Here is a 23,542-nt window from a genome sequence, read left to right as displayed (position 1 = left end):
GCGTCATTTCAGAAAATGAAACGGGCCGTTTCACTTGTTTTTTTTGGGGAAAAATGCATAAAAGAGAATTTTATACCCAAATCCCCTTTCTCCCATTAACCTAGCTAACCAACTTGAATTCAAGTTGCATTTTCAATTGAGCACAGCAGGCCAGCAGACCATCCCCGCTCTCCGCAACTTCTCTTTGCACTTCGCCGCACATCGCCGCAGCAGGTCAGTTAGTTACTTAGTTTTCTTTTGAACCAATCATGTTAAAAGTTTATGCATGAAATTGTTGATTTAATTTGATATCTGTTTTCTTTTATGGTTTAGTCTTCCTGGTCTTTGTTTGGCGAAAAAAGTACAATTTGGTTTAGTCTGCTGCTTAAATTACTTAAAAAAACTTGGAATTTTCAGTTGAATAACCTAATGGATTTATTCTGAATTCTGAACTAGTAAAACTCTTGGTTACGCTATTTGGTAAGAAGTGTATGAAATCTGAATTGAGTATTTCATATGCTTTCATGGATTTGTATGTTAAACTTGCTAATTAGGTGAGAAAGCTGATTTTTTATTGATCAATTGGATTGTTCATCCATATGGATCCAAAACATGATTTGATTGAATGCTCAATTTTAACACTTTCAGTAAATTACTCAAGACTAATAATTTCAAGGAAGATTGAGACACGAAATGAAAGTTCAAAACAACTGTGTGCATTCTGTTAACGGCTAAACATACATACTTTAGATTTTAGAATGTCTAATAACATAATTCATTCACAATTATATAGGGTGCATGTCCAGCACTATAAAATAAACAATCATGAAGTATTTGACTTGTCTTAAATATAATCTTTTATTGTTGCAGAATTGGTTTAGTTTAAATATAATATTTCTTTTTCAGTATGATTGTTGAATTTGAGTATGATTGTTGAATTTGCTTGTTGGCTTTGTTGCTATAAGAATGGACAAATTCTTGACTTAAAGGTCAAAGACATCCACAAATATATGTAGATGCTACCTTGGATTCACAGGCCAATGTAGATCCAAATGCTTCTCTTTTGGAAACACTTATTGACAAAAGATCTTATTTCGAGTTCAATCCAGAAGATATTATTTCAGATCCGAGGCTTTGAACTCCAATTGAAAAATACCATGTCAATATTAGAGATCAAGTTGGGTGTATCTCACCAAGGATCCTTATAACCTTCTGATTGTAACTTCCCAAAGACGCAATTATACTTTTGGATTCAATTATTTTTTATTGATGTTATAAATTTTTTATTATTAAATATTTGAGCTCCGGGTCATCTGGGGTCCTGGTTCTGCCATTGGGTACTTTGGTTAACTGTTTTTCTTACTTGGTGATTTCACCAGATAATAGTTGCGGGAGAGGAACTTTGGTGTATAAATAATATACAACTGTATGGAGATTGATTCAAATGTCAAAAATGGCTCCCTTGTTTTGATAAAGCAAGGCGCTGAAGCTGTGAGTTTTGTTATAACTTATAATTGTTACTTGCATGACCATTTTTGGGAATTTTTATCCAATTTTTAGCTTTCAATTTGTCCTTCCTACCTAAATGGAAAAATTCTTGTTCTTATATGAATTTCTTCTTTGGCCATAGAGTTACGGATCATCGGTTCATCTTTGGAATTGACACTACATAAAAGATTAATTTACATGTTGAAGATGGTTTTCAGACTGCCTCATTTTGCCCTATTTTTTTAGCTGTTTCATAAGCTTATTTTGAATGATTCATCTGCATAAAAGGTTCATGTTTTAGATTTTACTAGAAATTCCAGCTTGCAATTTCTTGTGCTGATATGTTCTCTTTCAGAGAGTTTTCGAGTCAAATTTTGTTGGAAGGAGGTCTATCATCAAGGAACGCTTCTCGAAGAAGTATAGGCATCCATCATTAGATTCTAAACTTACACTCAAGCGCTTAAATGCAGTGAGTTATTTATCATACCTGTTTTCGTTGCTTTTCTCTACAAATTTATGAAGTTAGTTCTGTTTTTCGGGTAAATTACATACGTGGTGTACAACCTTTACCCCAAATCACACTTTGGTGTACAACCAAAATTTTATCACACTAAACTGTACAAGCTTTAGGTGACTTCCCACTAAAGTGTACAGCCGGTTTTTTTGACCGGTCAATGCTGGTCAACTATGCCATATCAGCATTTTTCATTGTAGAATTAAAAAAAGTGGAACCACTCTTTATGAAATGACTAATATATCCTCATTCCTCATAAAATTACTAAAATATCCTCATTTCTTCCTTCAACCCCTCTCCCCCATTTCTCTCTCAACATCTTCTCTCACTCTTCTCTCTACCATTTATCTCTTACTCCTCTCTCTCTCTACCATTTCAAAAGCCATGTCCGTCTGAGGTGGGTTACAAAAAGGTAAATAAATAAATAAATAAACAAACAAAGTAAAAGAACAGAGGAGGAGTGGTTAACAGGCTTGGGTAGAAGAGTGAGGGGACTCAACTCCTTCCCCTTCAACGCCTCATCTTCTACTCTTCGCCCCACCACTACATCGTTTGTCAATCCCTTTGCCTGCATCAATTTTTCATCCCGTCAAACCCACGTCTTAATTAATTTAAACCATGTTTGGCTATCACCAACCAAATACAACAATCCTCGATTCCTTATTGCTAAGTGACAATTCGTTGAATTGCTAAGTGACAATTCGTTAAAAACAAACGAAACATTGCTTACTGTTAGTGATGGAAAATCTACATTGATTTTACTAGATTGTTGATTTTAATTTAAAGCTTTTGTTCCTCAATTTCCAATTTCAATCCTTCTTTTCACGTTTGGATCGTCGTTTGTTGTTGACGGTTTCCATTCCAATTTCAATTCGATTTCCGATTATGTTTTTGTTGTTGACGGTTTCGGATCGTCATCATGGCTCCACCTCTGTCTTCATCGTCGCAACTCGTCCGCCGCCGTTCATCTTGTAGCCGCTCCGACCTGAGTTGAGATCTGAATTGAATCCATTATAAATGGCTGGCTTAAGCTGTAGGAACTAGCAAACTTACAGTAGATGGAGAATGATAAAGGAAAATGCAAATGGAAAGAGGGAAAATATAGAGGGGTAAGGCGGCGGCCATGGGGAAATACGCGTAGGAGGAAGAGAGAAGATAGGGGAGGGATAGGAGAGAGAAAAGAATTAACATAAAAGAAAAATAAAAAATAAAAATATAATTAAGGGTAAATTAGTCATTTAGTATTAGGTGGGATCCACTTTTATTTGTTAGGAGGTTAAAAGTGATGAGGTGGCGCGTTGACCAGACGTTGACCGGTTAAAATTACCTGCTGTACACTTTAGTGGAAGGTCACTAAAAGGTTGTACAGTTTAGTGTGACAAAATTTTGGTTGTACATCAAAGTGTGATTATAGGTAAAGGTTGTACACCACGTATGTAATTTATCCTCTGTTTTTCTGTGGTACCTTTTTCACCATTAACCATTTGGAGCAGGAGGCTAGGTGCATGACAAAAGCAAGACGACTTGGAGTTTCTACTCCAGTGCTCTATGCTGTGGACCCTTTGCTGCATACCCTCACATTTGAATATGTGGAGGGTCCTTCTGTGAAAGATGTCTTTCTTGAATTTGGGTTACATGGTGTTGTGGAAGAACGATTGGATGATATTGCAATGCAGATTGGTCATGCGATCGGTAAACTACATGATGGTGGCCTCATTCATGGTGACTTGACCACATCAAACATGCTAATCCGAAGTAGTACCAATCAACTGGTAAGTTACCCTTTTGTATGGGAGGGTGGAGTGAATTGTCTTCTCTTCCAATTCGTGTTCTTGTTATTTTATGTGGCATCACGACTAAAAATTATATTTTCTCAGGTCCTTATTGATTTTGGTCTGAGCTTCACTTCAACCCTTCCTGAAGACAAGGCAGTCGATTTATATGTACTAGAGCGAGCCTTGCTTTCAATGCATTCTTCATGTGGGAATGTGGTAAGTCAAGAAAGTCAAATTCTGATCATTCAACGCAATATTAGTATAATATGACAATTGATACAGCTGGAAAGAATTTGATGACATCATTTAGAATATGATCAGAAGAATTGTTAGAAGATATAGTGAACCAGAAGTTGGCTCCTGAGCTGATGACCTGTATTGTTGTATAGATGGATAGAATACTTGCTGCATATAGGAAATCCTCGAAGCAGTGGTCATCCACTATGAACAAGCTAGCACAAGGTATATCTCTATTCACCAAATTGGTTCATTTGAATATTTCTGTTATGTCTTATATCTAATACTACTGCATTTCAGTTCGCCAAAGGGGTCGAAAGCGCACCATGGTTGGATGAGCCTTTTAAGTAAGCAGAATAAGAAGAGACATTCATTGAACTAATTACTGTTGTTTGATGCGCTATTGAGTTGTAAAAAAATGATTTGTTTGTTACTCTTATCTGCTTATTGTACCTGCAATTTTAAGCATATGCTTATAGGGCTGTCGGTTTTTAACACGACATTATAAATTACATGATGAGACCACCCGACTGGTATGATCTATTTGTCACAATTATCATAGTAAAGACACAAGATAGCAACTATAATGGTTGGCAACAAGGGTTATAGCTTGGATTGCCACATTAACTTTCCAACAAGCTACGCCCTTTCTAACTGCAAACTTCCTCAACGATGAGCTGCAAGCCTTCTAGCTTGGATGAATCAATTTTTCATCTTATTTATTTTTATTCAGTTAACACTTTTTGTATTAACAAAATAATTTGCTTTAGTTGAATAATTATTAATTGAATAAATAAATAATAATTGTTTAAGTATTTAATTTTTGTTTTGAATTGTTTATCAAAAAAGAATATCCGTTAGAAATTGGAGAAAAACAATGGAAATCACGTGAGAGCGATAAACCAATGATTAAATCCAAAAAAAATTCAACAATCTAAACTCAGACCTCGATATTAGAAAAGTATTCGCGGAATCATCATTCTTAACCTAATCGATTCTCTATCTAGAATGAATTTCCTCTTACATCAAACCATGATCACCATGTTCTGAAGATCTCCATTATCCCAGTACTAAGTTACCATCTTTCTAAGCAACTAGTGGAGATCTTCATTATCCCAGTACTAAGTTACCATCTTTCTAAGCAACTAGTGGATGATTTCAAGAAGAGACGACAATGCCCTTCACACATATATACATGCTTACATATACACATGTGTACATGTATTCATGTATATATGTATCCATATGTGTGGCCAATTGTGGAAAATAGTATCATATGTGCATTTAGATTCTAGATGTCATTGTCTCTCTAACTACAGCTGGCACCAATCACAATGGTTACGGTAGTTATCCATACGACGTTCTGAGTTCCACCGAGTCGCGATTTCATCATAGAAATGAAGTTTGCGAAGGCAATCGATTTTGATGGGGTTAGAAGTCCCGTAATTCTTCTCAAAAGTTGTTCGCATGACTCATTGGTAGGAGGAACATAAGATGTCCATGCAATAGTAGGAGGAACTTAGGATGGAGGAAGAATGATGAAAACGTTGGTTACTACTACACTAGTAACGACTCCAATCACTCCAGAACCAGTATATGTCAAACTCATGAGGAAATATAAAGTATATGCTCACTACATTTATGGTAAAATATGTGAAAAATATCACCCAAGTATAGGGTAGTCTTCCTAGAAAACCCAGTACAACATTTCTCCAATGTTTCTGCGGGACAGAGATTAGCTGGATCTCACCGAAGGACTATCCAATGCTCAAGCAAGTTCTAGTAGGGCAATAACAACAGTAATAAGAAATATTGCACAAGAGAGTAATGTATACAAGATGTGCCTTTTTGAGGGATTGGGATTTTTTTAGATAGGACTGAAAAGTCCTATTCTGAACAAGAATAAACCGACTCTAATATGTATAAGAAAGAATCTCCGAGATGTGATTTTGGGATCGTATTTTGTTAAAATAAGTTATTGTCATTACTCGATGCATTTGATCCTTGAGATTGTGTTTTGTTAAAATAAATTTTATTCCACATCGTTTTAACATTCAAAGAAAACCCAACAAAATCGAGGAAGAATTGAAATTACAGAATTTAAAGCCAGAAGAAAGAAAACTAAGAAGTCATGTGAAGACGATCCATAAATAAGAAAGTATTCGTATCAGGCCTCTTTTTGTAGAGTACACATGTTAGATGGAGAAACGAAGCCTTTAATGGAGATCCCTAGAAACAAAGCTTCTTGGAACTTGGAAAGCCTCTTACCTACTCATAAGTAGCATGGCCTAAACACGTGTGGCGTCTTATATGGATACATGAAATGGTGGGAAAGGACGCCTACAAAAGAACTTTGAATCTGATATCGTTGACGTCAATCTTAGGAAATGTATTGAGACGTCTCACCTGTCAGGGGAAAGGATTAGGTACTACGGGAGAACATAATATCGTGTTGGTGGAAGCGTCTAGTTTTATTTTGGCTACTGTCGAACCATTTTCAAAAGTTTTCAATTCCTCAGCCTCTTAAATGGATGAAGCCCTAAAGAACTTTAGAAGCTGGAGAGGGTATAAGGACTTATAAACGTGCCTTCATCTAGGAGCATTGAGATGCGTGATGCAAGGAGAACTTTCAGGTCAAACCACGCCAAAACGAATATCCGCCAAGACACATGGATCAATAAAGAATACTATGAAAGGATCTTAAAGACAGGTCCTTGATCTTACGTCGCGAATCAAAGAAGAAAATTTTCCTACACAACAAATTGTCCTTGCAACAACGGACATCCATCACTCAGAGTTAACACATGTCCACAATAAAAATTAAGGCGTACATTCTAACCAACTATCAGAATTACCCTTAACACCTTATATATATAAGACAATCTCTCACAGAGCATTTTCTACGATTCATAATCAATTGCTATGTATACAACCTTCTACATTGCTAACTTTAGCATCAGAGTGAGGTTGTCGATCGTCGACCCTCTTTGATCTGCTTTTTTGTCTTACCTCGGGTACGAAGAAGAACTCCAGTTGACATTAAAGAATCACAGCCACATTTACTCGTATCAATTACAATTGTATGAAATTTCTAATTAGAATAAGACTAGAATACCCTAATCTGGAAGGATCATCTCGTGTTTCTAGAAGGACAATCCTTGAATCTAGTCTTAGTGAGAAGTATTTGGTTAGTAGTCATCTAAGCAGAATCTCTATGTATTAATCCAAATTTCAAATATTTACTCTCATCATTGGTAAGGAAATTTATTGAAGTTACAAAACAAATAAGTTGAAGTGTGTAATAGGTTCATCATAAAATTTAAGGTGCCAAACAACAAAAAATTAATAAGTTGATGTGTTAGATTATGTATTACGCCAAAAATATTTGTAATGCAATAGCAGCGGCCAACTTTCCCGCCAAATATATAAATTCGCAGTCCAAAAACATGAATCAGAAATCAAAATCGCTAATCAATCAGCAATGGACCGAACACTCTATAACACATACGTAAAACTACTGGCCTTCGATCTCCTCTCTCTTGCACAAACCCCTTCACGCTCCTCCTCAGACCCTATTTCCTTCTCTCGCCATGGCAAACCCCTCTCCCGTGTTGAAATTCTCGGGATTGTTGCCTCCCGCGACTACAAACCCAACAAATTCCTCAAATTCATCATCGACGACGGCACCGGCTGCGTTAGCTGCATTCTCTGGCTCAACCAACGCACTTCTCCTTACTTCTCTCGCCGCAGCCCTCCAGATGTTCGATTAATTGCTGACATGGCCGACCACTTTGCTTCCCTGATTCGGATCGGTAATGTGGCTAGGGTTCGCGGGAGGATCACGAGCTATAGAGGTATGGTGCAGATTACTGTGTCTGATGTTGTGATCGAAAGAGATCCCAATGTAGAGATCCTCCATTTGTTGCAGTGTATTAAGCTTGCGCGTAATTGCTATGATTTCACTTCTCCATGTAAGTAAAGTTTATGATTGCAAATCAAGCTTTTTGCTGTTTTTTAATCTTCTGGTAAAAATGGTAGATTATAGGATTTTACTTAGTACAGTTAACTATTTGTTATAGTTTAGAGGAAAGACTGAATGTTTGGCATATAATCACCCTCTTGGACTTAAAAATTTGTGGTTAATGGACCCATTGATAGCGAAGTCTAGTGCTGAAACATGTTACTGATGCAGAGAATTGGTTAATGCAAGTTGATTCTAACCTACCATTATGGAGTTATTTGTTATATATTTAAGAAGTTGAGAGCTACAAAAGCATATGATGGTGATATTAAGAATTAAAGATTTGCCATGTGAAGGTGTCAAAACGACAGAATGTCTTCCTCTTTTATTGCCCATCCAAACATTTATACATTTAGGACTAACCATTTGAAAGTTACTTGTTTGTCACTGATTGCTCAATATGTCGAACTCAACCCACTATCGAAATTGACTTACAGTCATACTCTGAGGCTGATCTTCTAACCCACTTATTCCAGAGTTTTATGATTAGCAAATTATTGGAAGGTTTAGAAAGTGATTTAGTTTGTTTCTTTTAAGGGATAGGTAACAAACTAGCCTGAAGGTTTTTTAGGAGAGCTAATTTAGCCCCAATGTATAAAACAATACAATTTTAGTCCCAACATTGTGAAATGGTGCAATTAAAGGCTTCAAACATCATATGATTGTACCCTTAACCCCTCTACATCTAGGCGCCACGTCATGCTTCCACCCTAATCCACGGGTGTAGAGGAGTTAACAGCACAATCATCATGTGTCAATTTTTGTTTGTAAAACCTTTAATCGCGCCATTTCACAAACGTTGAAACTGAAATTGTGAAGTTTTGTATGTGGGGGCTAAATTATGAAACTATCCATACCCATGAGAAAAAAGAGCACCCTGTTGAACTGTGAGAGTCTTTAATGCATCTCAATCATGTTTCGAGATGAAAATATTATGGTAATTTTTTCATTTTTCTTTTAGCATGGAATTCCCAATTTCAATTTTGTATGTCGGTCCTTTTGGCTAGCTGATTTATATGATCCTGATCTCCTGATTCGGAAGAGAGAGTGTGATATCTTTTTTTTTTTTTTTTTTTTTTGCTCAACTTGATATAAAACCTTTTTGCTTTGTTAGTTCACAGTAAAGGACGTATTAATTGGTAGACATTTCAAAGCAATAATGCCAGAGCAAACTGTTTTGGTTAGAGGATTATTTTGTGATTGCTTCCTGGAATTTGACAATTTTGGTACACTATAACTCCTCTGTTGCTGTTGTTGAAATTGTGGCTCTACTTTAACTTATATTAGTAGCTTAAGTGATCATTTTTACTGATAGACTTCAATCTCTGTTGAAGTTGGGTGGATGTCAAAACCAATAAAAAAATGTCGGTATATTTGATTGTAGAAGAGTATAGGGGTAAAAATGTATCTTGTAGGGAGATGTCAACAATTTGATGGCTGTTTATGGACTATTGATGGCTGGAGTTGCAATAACTTGATCAATTAGTAGCAAGATAGAATAAGGTGGTGTTGTGATTGAATACTACATGATTTGATTGGGATGGTGAGCGATAGGAAAGTGAGAAGAGCTAGTAAACAGGTGACAAGATATTTGCCCAGGTCAGTGAAAAACTGAAATTATAATGGATTTAGGTGAATGTGAGTGATTTTCAAATTTTCTACCCCAAGTAAAAAGCTTCACATCAATATTACTAAGAACAAGTCAATGCCTTTGAATTGAAAGTGTTAGCGTACAGTTTGATTAAGTAGCTTCAATCGGGAATGGGTCATTTATCTATGGTGATATTATGCAATTCCATATCGACAAATGGATGGAGGGCATGTTACAACTTTAATGGAGAAGGAGATACGTGGAAAGTTGAACTGAGGAAGAAAGACAAGTACATATATTATTCATCTTTCCAGGCCTGGTGGAAGATCAAGTAGACTAGTCTAACTCATAGTTTTGTTGGCCCTCAGCAGAACCTCTTTTAACTGATAGAATAGAAGAGGTCCATAGGGCTTTGGCACTCAACTGTCAATAATATAATTTGGCCATATACAAAACAAAACAGAAAATTCTCAATTTTTGAGTTATTTTTATGTTTCCTTTTTCTTTTCAGTTGATTACTTCGATGAACAAACATTTAGATAGAATCGATGTAGTTATTATTGCCTGAATGAAATTCCGCAAATTAGAAGGCAGAGTAAATGAAAAAAAGAGACCCTATCTATATAGTGAAGAGAAGTACTCCTAATTTGGGTTATGAAATCTATGAGAAAGGATGGGTTGGGGAAGAGGAGATTTTAAAAGCTGAAAAAGCAAAAGAAACATAAAGAAAATAGAATTCCCCTCTCCTAATTTGGGGTTGAAGGTACTTTGCCTAAAGTATAAATCAAACATCATCCTTTGACTGCCTTGTTAATCTATTTTTCACACTTAATTTTGAATAAAACTTGCAAAAAAGAAAAGAAAAAGAGAGAGAGAACTAGTTTTGAATTGAAAATATGGATTCTCTTATACAAAAATGATTAGCATATCTGATTTGGTATTCTTATAAGCACATTATTATTAGTTTTTCAAATCATAGTATTAAGGGAAGAAATTTTCTTAGATATAAGAATATACTTACTCCTGCGGACCATAGTTCCATTATTGGAGAAGCATAATTAAACATAAACCTGATGGAGGCATGTGAAGAGAGATAGAAAATTATATAAGTGTTGTGCTTTAATTATTATGAACTTGGTTATAATGGTTTAGATCCAATTTTGGGAATAATCTAAGGGCTGCAATTTCACATTATCCCCCATGGCAATTTGGTATTTGCAAGCAATAAAAAGCGACATGAGGGAATCATAAATTCATGATATCTTTATTGAATCCCAAGTATATAAATGTTGTCCTTTTAGATACCATACCATTCTAATGATAATAATTGATACATATATAAATAATAATAAAAAAAAAGCACTTTTTCCCTTCATCTAACAAAATGAAATATCACCAATTAATGTTGGTTTTAGCAGTTAATAGCTTCATATCATTTAAATTAAGTGCTAATGTATATAAAAAATTTTAATTGGAAGAGATTCTTTAACAGAATAATAATTTATATATATATAAGATGTGGGGAGAATCCCTCTTTCCCTCAAACATAAAGCATTAAGCAAAAGGGGCCCAATGGCCATTGGTCTTTAATATTTGGTACAATACAAGCCTCTCCTCCTCTACTATTTGTATCCTACAGAGAAATGGAGAGAGCATGACCCTTCATATTTAATTTTCCTAAAACAGTCACCTATTTTTCATGCACACCTATCCTAATATATCTATATATGAACACCACTGATCCACTTAATCAATCTATATATGTTTCAATCACTTCTTGTATTTATTTGCTCAAATTTCAAAAAATGTTTGTGTTTATACCTTAATCTATAATTTGGTAATATTTGTATTACAATTTATCAAAATTAGTAAAATATAAATCAATTTGTATACAACTATCACAAAAATAAAAACATTAACCGTGAAATTGAGTTTTTAATTGTACACAATGGAACTGAAATTTATAAAACAAATGGTAAAACATGTGTATTCTATGTATTACACATTTGAATTTTATTTGCCACCTATTTTGTAAATTATTACTATATATTTAGATTTTATTTATTATAATTTTCAATTCTACCATGTACGCTTAAAAGTTCAATTTCACTCTCATTGATAATTTTGTCCAAATTTAATTCACACAAGAAGTTGGTTTTGTTCGGATCGGAAGATCACAATTTGAAGGTGAAAGGATGATAGAGGAGGTGGGAATTAGAGCGGTATAAGGGAATAGGTAGACAGAAGATTATGAAGGGGACCCTATGGGGAAATCATAAAAACTAAAATAGCCCTGTAATACGGTGCCGTTTTGGTGCTAGCTGTAAGCAACCTTAATGCATTTGAAGGAAATGATGAATTACATAAATGACCCTCAAAAACATGGTGAAAAGACATAGTAGGACAACAAAAATTGAAAGAAATAAGAGAAATGAGGGGTGTGATTGGAAATTTTTGACAAAAGTTGACAATTTTACTGTTTGGACTCTTCACTTTTAAAGTCTTTAAATAGATTTATGGATTTTGATAAGTCGGGTAAATGTTACCAAACCATAAAATTATGGTGTAAATACCAAAAAGTTTTATAGGTTAAGGGTAAAATAATATTTTAAGTCTATAAATTACTTCAACACATTAAAATAGTTTCAATCCATAGTGTATATATGTTTGGGAAAATTACAAATAAAACCCTTATGGTTTTATTGATTTGTAAATAGATAAATGTTGTACTTTTTTTTTTTTGTAAAAAAACATGTGCTTTATAAAGTTAGAAAATAAAATAATATGACTAACATAATTTGTCATGTCATCGTATCAACATGACACATCATCAAATGATAACACCATTAATCAAATTCATTTTTTTGCCAACTTTGTAAATCACGTATCCTTTCTTACAAGAAAAATTACCATGGTCCTCTATTTGTAAATCAATGAAAACATGAGGGTTTTATTTGTATCTTTCTCTATATATTTTAATCACTTAAATAGAGTAATAATTGTTGGATTAAAATCACAATATGGACTTTACATGTATAATATAGTAAATTATGAACTATTATATGCTACCGTTAAGTGATCTAATTTGGTTTATGGACTTAAGATATACTAATCGAAAGTCCACACATTGCGTGGATTATATAATATAGTTAATTATTTTGATAATTGGTTATTTGTTAGTATATAATAATAATAATTATTATTATTATTATGTCTGTATTATTATAAAAAACATTATATTTTTTTTAAACTATTTTCAATATAAAATATAAAGAGTACAAGTCAAAAAATAAATAAATATGTAATAAAATAAATATATTTATAACAATAAAACAATAATAAAACAATAATAAAACACTCATATTTTAAATTAAAAAAAATTATAACATTTATCACGTTTATTCATTTAAACGAATACTACTATGAATAGATTTTTTATAATATCAATATGTTTGAATTAACGATATATCAACTGAGCAAGAATGCAGTGAATGCAACTGCATTCTTGTAAAACCCAATATCAAACGAACAACAAGTATGATTTTTATCGGGAGAAGTATCAAATTCATGAATAAAAAATTAAAACGAATGATTATAATTTGATTCTAAGTGTAGTATGAGATTTCATATGCACACACACGCATCAATCTCAATCTACTTAAAAAGTTATATCAAGATACAATAAATGAAAGGGATAAGAAGACTCGATTAAATAATTTTTATTTGAAAAAAATAAAAATTACAATTAATAAATTTTAAGAATTGAAGATAGAAGTGAATATATGAAGATGTTAAAATTTAACTTATTATCATTTATGGTACACATAAAACTGTTATAAAAATATAATTACTAAACCACTAATTTACTAATATAGGAATGTCTTTTTGTTCTCATTCAAAAAAATATCAACTTGATATATTGGTTCTTAAAGAAATTTCTTACATAAAGATAATTAATAAAAACTCTTGAAATACTAACAATTTCGTACAAACCATAATATAATTATTAATAAACTATAAAAGTCAGTGTTACAAAAGCAAATGTCTCAATATCTCATAATTAATGTACATTTTAGGATTTTGAGCATAAAAAATTATTTTTATTTACCTTCATTTTGAGTTCATATCTACCATAATCCAAACTGCTTCAAGAATAAATATTTTGCCAAATGTATTGGACGTTTACAATCTCTCCGTCTAAAGGATTAAACAAAAAAACTTAACCTCTTGATTTTTTTTAGTGAAAGCTAGACTAATAGGCGGAGGGAGCCCCAGACACCCCGACTAGGTCGGCGTCCCCGGAGGAACCCCACAAACCTACGAGACTAAAAGAATTATTATTAAAAAATCAAACAAAGAATTAAAGTCTTAATATAACCCTGAAGGCAATAAAACAAAGTGAAAGTTCTCCACCCTATTGAGATCATTACAAACAAAGTGATAACAAAAAAAGGTGTGTAATCCCACCATCAAAAACTAAAAGCAGAAACGCCAAAAGAAGCTAACGTGTCTGCTATTTGGTTACCTTCACTATAAATATAGGAGATAGTAAAAGTAATCGAAGAGGGTTGTTGAAGACATAGAAGCCAGTCTTGACGAACTTCCTAAGGCATATAAGAGCTACGAGAAGAGAAAAGATTTGCCACATAAATGGAGTCACTTTCAATCCATAATTTATGCCAACCTCGAGTCCAGGCTTGGAGAATGGCGTGAATGGCAACTTTTAGTTCATCCAGGAAAGCACAAGAAGACAAGATAGGGAAGGCGAATGCGCCAAGAACAGCTCCATTGGAATCATGAAAAAAACCCACTGGAACCAGTCATACCTGGGCAGCCAAGAGAGGAGCCGTCGGTGTTGCACTTCAACCAGACAGCTTGCGGAGGAGACCAACATACTAGAATGATACGTGGAGCGCGACCCACTCATCCAGGAACACCAAGGTGTCGAAAAACATGAAAATCCTGCATAAAATTAGACATAATGCCCTTAACCAACAAATTTGATTCCCGCAGCGAGCTCCATAATTTCTGCAAAACGAATCAACAACTCTCTTACACTTATATTAAGTACATCCACTAATAACTCTATTATGTCTAATTCACTTTGTGCTACTTGTTCTCGTAATCCAATTTTTAACTCTTACAAGGTTTTGGTATCCACCACCGAGGGGAAATCAATTGTAATGTATTATTGGGGATAATGGTCAAGCCGCAATAGTAGGGTTAATTTCTCGAGACTCCACAAGAAGTGTTTTAGCCATAACTGATATTCTCGTTGCTAGTTGATATTCAGTTGAAGTTGTTGAGTTACAAGATATTTTAGAAGGCGTTCGCTTTGCTAAGGTTTGTTTCTTTTATGATATTTTTGTTCAATCTAATGCAAAAATTGCGGTGAATGCTCTGAATAATGGAAGTTGCCCCAATCATATTGTGTTCTGTTTATGAAGAACATTGTTTTTTTAGCTAAGCCGAAGGAAATAAAAATCTGTATAGTGATGCTGATGGTGTAGAAAACTTTTTTTTTATAGAAAGATGGTCGCGATTGTTTAACTGCGGGCAACCCAGACCCGATAGAGGATTGTCAGATTTGGAGTTTAGTTTGTAATGATTTGATTGGAACTTTTTTAGGATAAATAATTTATTAGTTCCCTCTTTTTTAGCTAACACAATGTCTAGTCCCTCTATTTTGAAAAACACATTATAAGATCCATATCTTTTGTCACTATTAACCCTTTGGTCATTCTGTCTATTTTTTTTAGACTTTTAACCATTATATTTGGCATAAACAGAAAGACATAAAATAACAGAGTAACATGATCATTTTGTATCGTACTGTGGATATCCTGAAAGCTACGATATGTTGGGCAAAAAAATAGACAAAAAGACTAAAGAGTTAATATTGACAAAAGATATAGACCTTATAATGTGTTTTTTTAAATATGGAGACTAAACAGTGTGTTACGTAAAAAGATAGAGACTAATAAATTATTTACTTTTTTTATTATATTAAAAATATAATATAAAAAATGATATATTTGATAAAAAAGAATCAATTAATATATAAACATATCATTTATTAAACCAAAAAAAGATCTTCGAAAAATATAGTATATAGTGTATATATAATATATTTGAAGTCGAGGGAGTAGAAAATAAGAGGATTATAGTGTGCATGATCTCTTAAAGTGTTATTCTCTTCTCTAAAATATATCATCCGTTAATAAACTCTTTGTATGAAATTATTCCTTGGACATATTTATAGGGAAACCAAACAAGAACATGTTAATAACAAGGTGACCACCACCTAATAATCACACATATTTAATGCTTAATTTACGCACTTATACTATACTAGTATATGTTATGATGAACAACAAAGATGGAAGATCTCCTTATGGTTGCCATGTTGGTAAAGAAACCTTAGCTTAGCTGGACTTGTTAACTTATTCAATGTTAATTGGGACAATTTAGATTAACTTCAAATTAATTAATGTCTTAATAGTGGAAGATTCAGTAGGGATATAGGGGTAACAATTGGAGATTAAATTAAATTAGGATAGTCTTGGATTGTTTTGCCGTCAAGTTGAACAAAAATGTAATTGGTTGGTTGATGGCCTTGAATTAATCAAAATTTGAAGAGTAATCAAGTTTAAGGGAACCAAGACACGGTCTCCCACATGTAGCATGTGTATTAAAGATTAGTCAATTAAGAAAATGAAGCTAATCAAGAAAATTAGCATGTTATTATTCTCTTAAACACATAACCCAATGACCCTATACATGGCGTCGTGGGCTGTGAAGAGGAGCTTTGGGCTACTACCCTAGCAAGATCCTACATCCATGTAAACAAATCAGGGACATCACTCAAACCACTTCTCCTATCAATTTACCAATTTTATACTTTCCACATAAGTGATTTGACAAACTTTAAATAGTATGTAACATTTTCTTTTAATATAAAGGCTGTCAATTCCTCAAATAATGGTACCTCACTTCCAAAATTAACAAATTTATACGTGTAATATATCCAAATTGATAAGTTCATCTGCATTTTTTTTCCTTTCTTCTTTAACAAAAAGCATCTTAAGACCTCTTATTTATTCCGATTTTGATGAATTGAGTAATTGACTTTTTTATTCTAACATATTAAACTTCGATTATTTAATTTTTTTTTGTCATATTAAATCTTGAAGTTATAAAATTAATTAGCTATGAACATTTAATTTAGTTAAAAATAAGATTCATATAAACACTGTTGAAGATTCACAATAGTCCCTTAAAATTAAGAGACATTATCAATTTAGTTCAAATTGAAATTTAAAACCTCTCCAACAGCCTCTTAAATTGGCTCTTAAGTTAAAATTTGAGGAGGTATAGTTAAAAATCATCTCCAACAGCTTCTTAATGGCTCCTCAAATTACTAAGAGCCTCTTCATTCTCTCTATTAATAGAGAGTCTCTCTCCACCTCTTAGTGCCTCCTAACTTCATTTTTTATTAATAATTTATTATTGAAGTGTCTCTCTCCTCACACTATTGGTAAATATAACAATAAATAATAATCTTAATAATAAAATAATAAATAAGGAGTTGATATAAGGAGTATGGTTGAAGATGATATATCTTAGTGACTCTTAAATCACTAAGAGTTAATTATTTATATTATTTATAGAGAGTGATCTAAGAGTCTCTTGGAGATGCTCTTAGATATCAGCTCGGTTTTAAAGTTGACAATATTTAATAAATTAGTCTAAATATAATATGTTTCACTACCTAGTTTTTTTTTATCAAAATTGAACCAATCTATAAAATATTTTTTTTAAAATTGAATTAATACCTAAACATAGATTCACACTAACTTTAAATCCCATTTTAAGTCTTAATTCATATTATTCGGGGGTTTGCTTGAATCTATATGCATGAAAACAAGCTAATACTTTAGAAGACATAAATCTAGTTGAAATAGAAAAACCTAATGTTTTGCCAAAAAAAAAAAAAAATGGCATGTTTCATTTGGACACTAGTCTAGATTGGGTCAAAATGAGTGCTCAAAATTGCGTAGCAAACCGGCACATGGACATACTACTAAAAAGCAACAAAGAAGGTTTTGAGGGGATGACTCCACTTTTCATTTTCTTAACTTCTCAATCTTTTTTAATATATATATATATCTTCTCTTCAACTCAGAAAATATATGCATAGATTAGAGAAAGGAATTATTCATCCAAAAATCCCCTTTATCAGAAACCTATATGCTATACACTAATCTACAAACAAACATGTCTCTATTTCTAGTTTTAAAAAAAACACTTATAGATTATGTCTCAAATCAAAGCCCAAAAACCCACATTTAAGGGACACTTGACAATTATTTTTATTTAAATTAAACAAAGTACATCCATCCATAGTAAGTAGTAAATTGAGGTACATTTTGGCTCTTTCTCTTCAATTCCCAAACCAAGAACCTAAGATTGGAAAAGCCTACAAGATTTGGGCTTCGATTTTGAGGAGTTAAAAAGATTGAATTTTTATTTTTAATTTTAAAAAATTGGGTGTGCGTGGGGAAACTCTTTCACTCGTTGCACTTGCAATTGCACTTTATTCCCTTGTTCAAATTGGATACTTTGGTGTGTGTCGAGAGAGCAGAACAGAACAGAACAGAACGAGGTTTTTTTTTTTTTTTTTTTTTTATATATTTAACGTTATTAGAAGAGGGAGTTTTATCTATGCTATGCAATGCTTCTCTTTTAAATGTCTCCTACATTGTCTTGTTTTACTCTCAGAATCTCATAGTCTTACTTCCACGCATCACTTCTCTCTCCTCTCTCTCTGTCTCTTTCTGTTTTAATTGCTTCTCTTTCCTTTCTTTCAGTTTTTCCTTTTCATCTTTTCCTCGTTTCCTCTCTACTCTACTCTACTCTACTCCACTCTCAACCAAACAGATTCAGAGGGGAACAACGCCTTTTTCTGGGCAACTCCTCCTCCTCCTTTTTTTGGATTTCAATCTCTCTATAAAATGCTGAGAAACTCTGGTTTTCTTTGCTGCCTTTGATTGTCTGAGCATTACCCATTTCTTGTTTTCTTCTCTCTCCTTAAATCATTCACTTTTCTTATTTCAATTCGTTGTTGATTTTAGCACAAAACAGAAGTTTAAGATTCTTCTTAGGAAAACTTTGTTATCAGGATATCAATCCTCCAATTGCTCCATAAATAGGAACTCTAATTTACTAGTATAGCCATAAGTTTCCAAGCCTATATGACTCTGAAACAATGATAGATGGGAACTCGAAGAAAAGCAAGGTACTTTTGATACCACAAAACAAAATGTTTAATTTGATTTATTTAGGTATTTTCTGAATGTATAGATATCCCATTCCCAATAGTTTGTTGAATTTGTTTGTTGTTTTGTTGAAGCTTTCATGGCCCAAGACACTGGTCAAGAAGTGGTTTAATATCAAGAGCAAAGCCGAAGAATTTCAAGCAGACGATGTCGTTTATGAAGGTGATTATTGGTCTTTATCATCTTCTGGTTTTGGGGATCTTGGTCAATTTTTCTCAATAAAAATGGGATATTTTTCAACTTGATAACTCAGTTGGTTTTGGATGCTTTTGAATTATACATCCTAATCAAGCACAGATAAAAATGTGTGGACTGCTACCCCTATATGCTGCTAGGCATGTATTAATTTGTTCTTTTGCACTTCTGAATTTCAATCATTTGAATTTTCCTCTTTGCCAAAAGTGTATTCTTTTTGGTGTTTGGATACATTTATGTATTACATTGATTCATTGACTGTGAAAAGCACATAGCTAGCTTTAACCACTTTATTTTGTTTCTTTTTCAGGTGTTGATGAAGACTGGAGGAGCAACTTATCAGAGAGAGAGGCAGCATGCACCATCAAGAAAAGCAAAACAGGTTCAGTATAGGAGTCCCCATGTATTGCTTTGGACCACTCCCTTCCTTTAACACTTGAAATTCTTTGATAAAATGAATATGCATCATTGCTATGTATTTCACTTTTTATTGTTTTCTTGGGCTCTGTGATTTTACTCAACTCCTAATTCAATTTACAGAGAGATTAAACAAGAGGAATTATGTACGCAGAAGTAAGCTTGATGCTGATGCTGCCCCAGCTACTGATGTTAACAATTATAGGTGTGTTCATTGTTTCCAGCTCAGAATTGTATTCTTAGTTGCGTTCTCTAACTTGATTTATGATGCAGAATTTTTGTAGCAACATGGAACGTTGCTGGAAAATCTCCTCCGAGTTATTTGAATCTTGAAGAGTGGCTTCATACCTCTCCTCCTGCAGACATTTATGTTCTTGGGTATGCTAAGCTAATCACAATCTTTTTTCCTTTTTTTATTATTGTATTAGTTGTTTGGTAATGATAAGTTAATTCCAATTGATGTTATTGACTTCAGGTTTCAAGAAATTGTCCCTCTAAATGCTGGCAATGTCTTGGGTACAGAAGATAATGGCCCAGCCAAAAAATGGTTAGCTCTTATCAGGAGAACTCTAAATAGTCTTCCTGGTACAAGCGGTGGTTTCCATACTCCTTCCCCTATCCCTGATCCAATTGTAGAATTGGATGCAGACTTTGAGGGGTCAACAAGGCAAAACACCTCATCTTTCTTTCATCGTCGCTCTTTTCAATCGAGTCGCAGCATGAGAATGGATAACGACATGACAATGCCACAACCTAGACTTGATCGACGCTTCAGTGTTTGTGATCGGGCTATCTTTGGTCATAGATCAAGTGATTATGACCCTAATTTTAGATGGGGTTCTTCTGATGATGAGAATGGAAATGGGGATTCGCCTGGTACTAATTATTCACCGGTTGATTACAGCGGATCCTTCTCAATGGAGGATAGAGATAGGCAAATGGGACAGTCAAGATACTGTTTGGTTGCCAGTAAGCAAATGGTTGGGATATTTCTTACAGTTTGGGTTAAAAGCGATCTTAGAGATGATGTCCACAACATGAAAGTGTCTTGTGTAGGCAGAGGTTTGATGGGCTATCTTGGAAACAAGGTACATTTTGGTTAAATGGAATTTTTCTTGAATCATAGAGCAAACCTTTGACGAAGTTTTGGAAATAAAGTAGCATTCTTATTCTCTTGTGTTTTCCAGGGTTCAATATCAATTAGCATGTCATTGCACAGAACAAGCTTTTGCTTCATCTGTAGTCATTTGACATCCGGGCAGAAGGAAGGAGATGAACTCCGAAGAAACTCCGATGTAATGGAAATCCTTAGAAAGACAAGGTTTCCAAGAGTTAATGGTATGGGAGATGAGAAGTCCCCTCAAACAATTTTGGAGCATGAGTAAGGCCTTATTCATAATCTCTTTTGAGTTGTTCCTAGATGGTCTTACAGCCCCTAAAACCTTCTTTTATTGATGCAGTCGAATTATATGGCTTGGAGATTTAAATTATCGGATTGCCTTGTCATATCGTACTGCAAAGGCTCTTGTAGAGATGCGTAACTGGAGGGCATTGTTGGAAAATGACCAGGCATGTTGCTTATTATCTTGGCTGCTATTCTAATTTATAATCCAAGTTTTTCTTTGCAATTTGCTGTTGGCTTTTACATCTTTTCTCTAGAAGAAATGCTTAATCTAACATCTCCTATGATTGTTGCTTTCAGCTACGAATAGAACAGAGACATGGGCGTGTTTTCGAGGATTGGACTGAAGGGACCATTTATTTCCCACCCACATACAAGTACTCTAACAACTCAGACCGATATGCTGGGGATGACAGGCTCCCAAAGGGAAAGCGAAGAACACCAGCCTGGTAAATTACCTTTTCTTATTATTTGTTACTTCAAAAAGATAATGGCAATTTTCTTGCAGTGTATAAAGTCATTTGGTTGCTCTTGTTTGTGGTGCTATGTTACAGTAGAATGTTTAATTTTTTAACGACAAAAGTAACCAGTCAAGACACATACATGCAGGTGCGATCGCATATTATGGTATGGAAGAGGCCTCAATCAGTTATCTTATGTGCGTGGAGAATCAAGGTTCTCAGATCATAGGCCGGTTTATAGCATATTCATGGCTGAGGTTGAGTCCATTAACCGAAACCGTATTAGAAAAAGCATGAGTCGTTCTAGAATTGAGGTGGAAGAGCTTCTTCCTCACACACTCGGATACACAGGGCTAAATTTCTTCTAAGAAATTGAAGTTTTCGTCATGTGCACAGCCTGTTATATGCTCTAGAGAATTGAAACAGGATAGATGATTTTGCACTATAGCCAAGGTAACAACTATAACATGCTGCATCATGTTGACATGAAATCAACGACTTGTTAGTTTCTAACATATGTGATCCTGTTTTAATGTTCCGTGTGCAGAATGTACTCAAGTACATACTTCATTTTGTATGTACAGGGCGCAATTGCTCGAATTTCGTATCATGCTTTGGGTTGTTGAATCAGTTGATCAGGTAAATTCCCATTATATTTACTCAAATGGTTTTCATATAGGCATCTCATTAAAAAATTAAAATAAAAAGCAGCTGAACTACATGGAACATGTCCAAATGTACCTTTCAAAGCTATACATGTTGGTATCTTTAGGCTGAATGAATGCAAAAGTTTTTTCATTGTCTATATATATAAATATAGATTGAAAAGTAGATGATATGGTGAAGCACATATTCATAAAGTATTATTGTAAATCCAATTGTTTGGTCCCCTATTTTTGCAGATGGAGAACCTCTGCCTGATAAAGACATTTTATTGCCTAAAATCCAATAAAGGTTGGGCCTCCACATTTTTCTGTTTGGCTGGATGGGGTTGCTGTTCTTACTTCATATTCTAATTTCTGACCATATATACCTTTTTCCTCATCAAATAGATATAATAAGCAACTCTGCACTTTTTTCTCAACACAAAGTGCAAAATAATTGATCCTAGTAGATGTGGACATGAGCAATAAGGTAACAGAAGAAGATAGTACTAGTTTTTTTTTTATCTACATTATGAATTTTGCAGCATACAAATTTTGTTTCAATTGCTTAACGAGTGTTTGTTTTGTTAATCTGCTGACACAATTGAATTTGAAAAGGAAGAATTGTTGTTGGTGATAGAAACATGTTAGACAGGATAATCATAGAAAAAAAAGCTGGGAACGTGTATGAAGGTTCTTTTTTCTGTTGCTGCTGAAAAAGAATAATGAGGAGTTGCTTTGATCATATCTCTGAATTTTTCATTTTAACTTTCTTCCACCAGAACATCAAAAGAATAACAACTGTACTTTTCTTATAATGTTGTTGTTTTGTTTTGAATTTTATTTTATGTTTTGGTTGGGTATTAAGCAAATAAAATAAGTAGTAATTTTCAAAGTTAAAACTACAGATGCCAATGTCAGAAACAGCAAGGAAATTTATGAAAATGATGTCAAAAAAATAAAAATGAAAAATTAGCTTCCCTTCCCCATAACAAACTTCACATCAATGGCTATGCCCATTTACTTGGTCAATGACAAAACCATCTTAACAGTGACACCACACCACCATAACCCATTCCACAGTTTTATTTTATTTTTTAATACTAATTATTAAGTCAACCGAATCAATATTTTCTTTTTTAATTTTATTCTTAGCTGGATTCTCCATTTTTATCCCAAAATTTAACAAATACAGTCACAAAAGAGTTAGTTCAACAACTCCCATCTTTCACTTCTACTAATTAATTGGATTTTATTTACCTATCCAGTAATTAATTACTATATCAAAATATTTCGTTTTTTTATAGTATTATTATGTTTTTTGAAAATAAAATAAAAAAGAGGGGGGAAGATATTTAAAACTAGAATAAATATAATTTTGGCAGGTATTATCATAAAGCTTTTAAACTTCTGTCTTTGTGGTCTTTTTACGTTACATTTATGCAGATTTCTGACAGCCTACATACCAAATCTCTAATTC

The 23,542-nt window shown here is 33.6% G+C and overlaps 3 protein-coding genes across 4 annotated transcripts; all 3 read left to right on the top strand.

Moving 5' to 3' along the window:
• Positions 1–80: 80 nt before the first annotated feature.
• LOC136218246 (uncharacterized) lies at positions 81–4,529 on the top strand. Its single transcript, XM_066005036.1, has 7 exons — positions 81–213; positions 1,359–1,470; positions 1,823–1,936; positions 3,475–3,753; positions 3,859–3,972; positions 4,146–4,218; positions 4,294–4,529. Exons 2-7 carry the CDS (start codon positions 1,408–1,410, stop codon positions 4,329–4,331), a joined length of 681 nt encoding a protein of 226 aa, XP_065861108.1. The 5' UTR covers positions 81–213; positions 1,359–1,407; the 3' UTR covers positions 4,332–4,529.
• Positions 4,530–7,398: 2,869 nt separating this feature from the next.
• On the top strand, positions 7,399–9,001 carry LOC136220456 (CST complex subunit STN1). Its single transcript, XM_066008269.1, has one exon. The coding sequence runs from the start codon at positions 7,475–7,477 to the stop codon at positions 7,970–7,972; it is 498 nt and encodes a 165-aa protein (XP_065864341.1). The 5' UTR covers positions 7,399–7,474; the 3' UTR covers positions 7,973–9,001.
• Positions 9,002–18,376: 9,375 nt separating this feature from the next.
• LOC136218242 (type I inositol polyphosphate 5-phosphatase 4-like) lies at positions 18,377–22,807 on the top strand. Of its 2 annotated transcripts, XM_066005032.1 has the most exons (13): positions 18,377–18,903; positions 19,018–19,105; positions 19,449–19,520; positions 19,679–19,760; positions 19,829–19,933; positions 20,031–20,643; positions 20,743–20,936; positions 21,016–21,124; positions 21,258–21,406; positions 21,567–21,871; positions 21,966–22,057; positions 22,321–22,372; positions 22,471–22,807. In XM_066005032.1, exons 1-10 carry the CDS (start codon positions 18,874–18,876, stop codon positions 21,784–21,786), a joined length of 1,662 nt encoding a protein of 553 aa, XP_065861104.1. In that variant the 5' UTR covers positions 18,377–18,873; the 3' UTR covers positions 21,787–21,871; positions 21,966–22,057; positions 22,321–22,372; positions 22,471–22,807. The 2 variants fall into 2 exon arrangements, with proteins under 2 accessions (XP_065861104.1, XP_065861103.1); XM_066005031.1 differs by having other exon boundaries at positions 22,321–22,807.
• Positions 22,808–23,542: the final 735 nt, after the last annotated feature.

The sequence above is a fragment of the Euphorbia lathyris genome, chromosome 2 (genome assembly GCF_963576675.1).
Source record: "Euphorbia lathyris chromosome 2, ddEupLath1.1, whole genome shotgun sequence".
Taxonomy (NCBI): domain Eukaryota; kingdom Viridiplantae; phylum Streptophyta; class Magnoliopsida; order Malpighiales; family Euphorbiaceae; genus Euphorbia; species Euphorbia lathyris.
The sequence above is the reverse complement of the archived record's forward strand: the minus strand, read 5'-3'. Positions and strand labels throughout refer to the sequence as shown.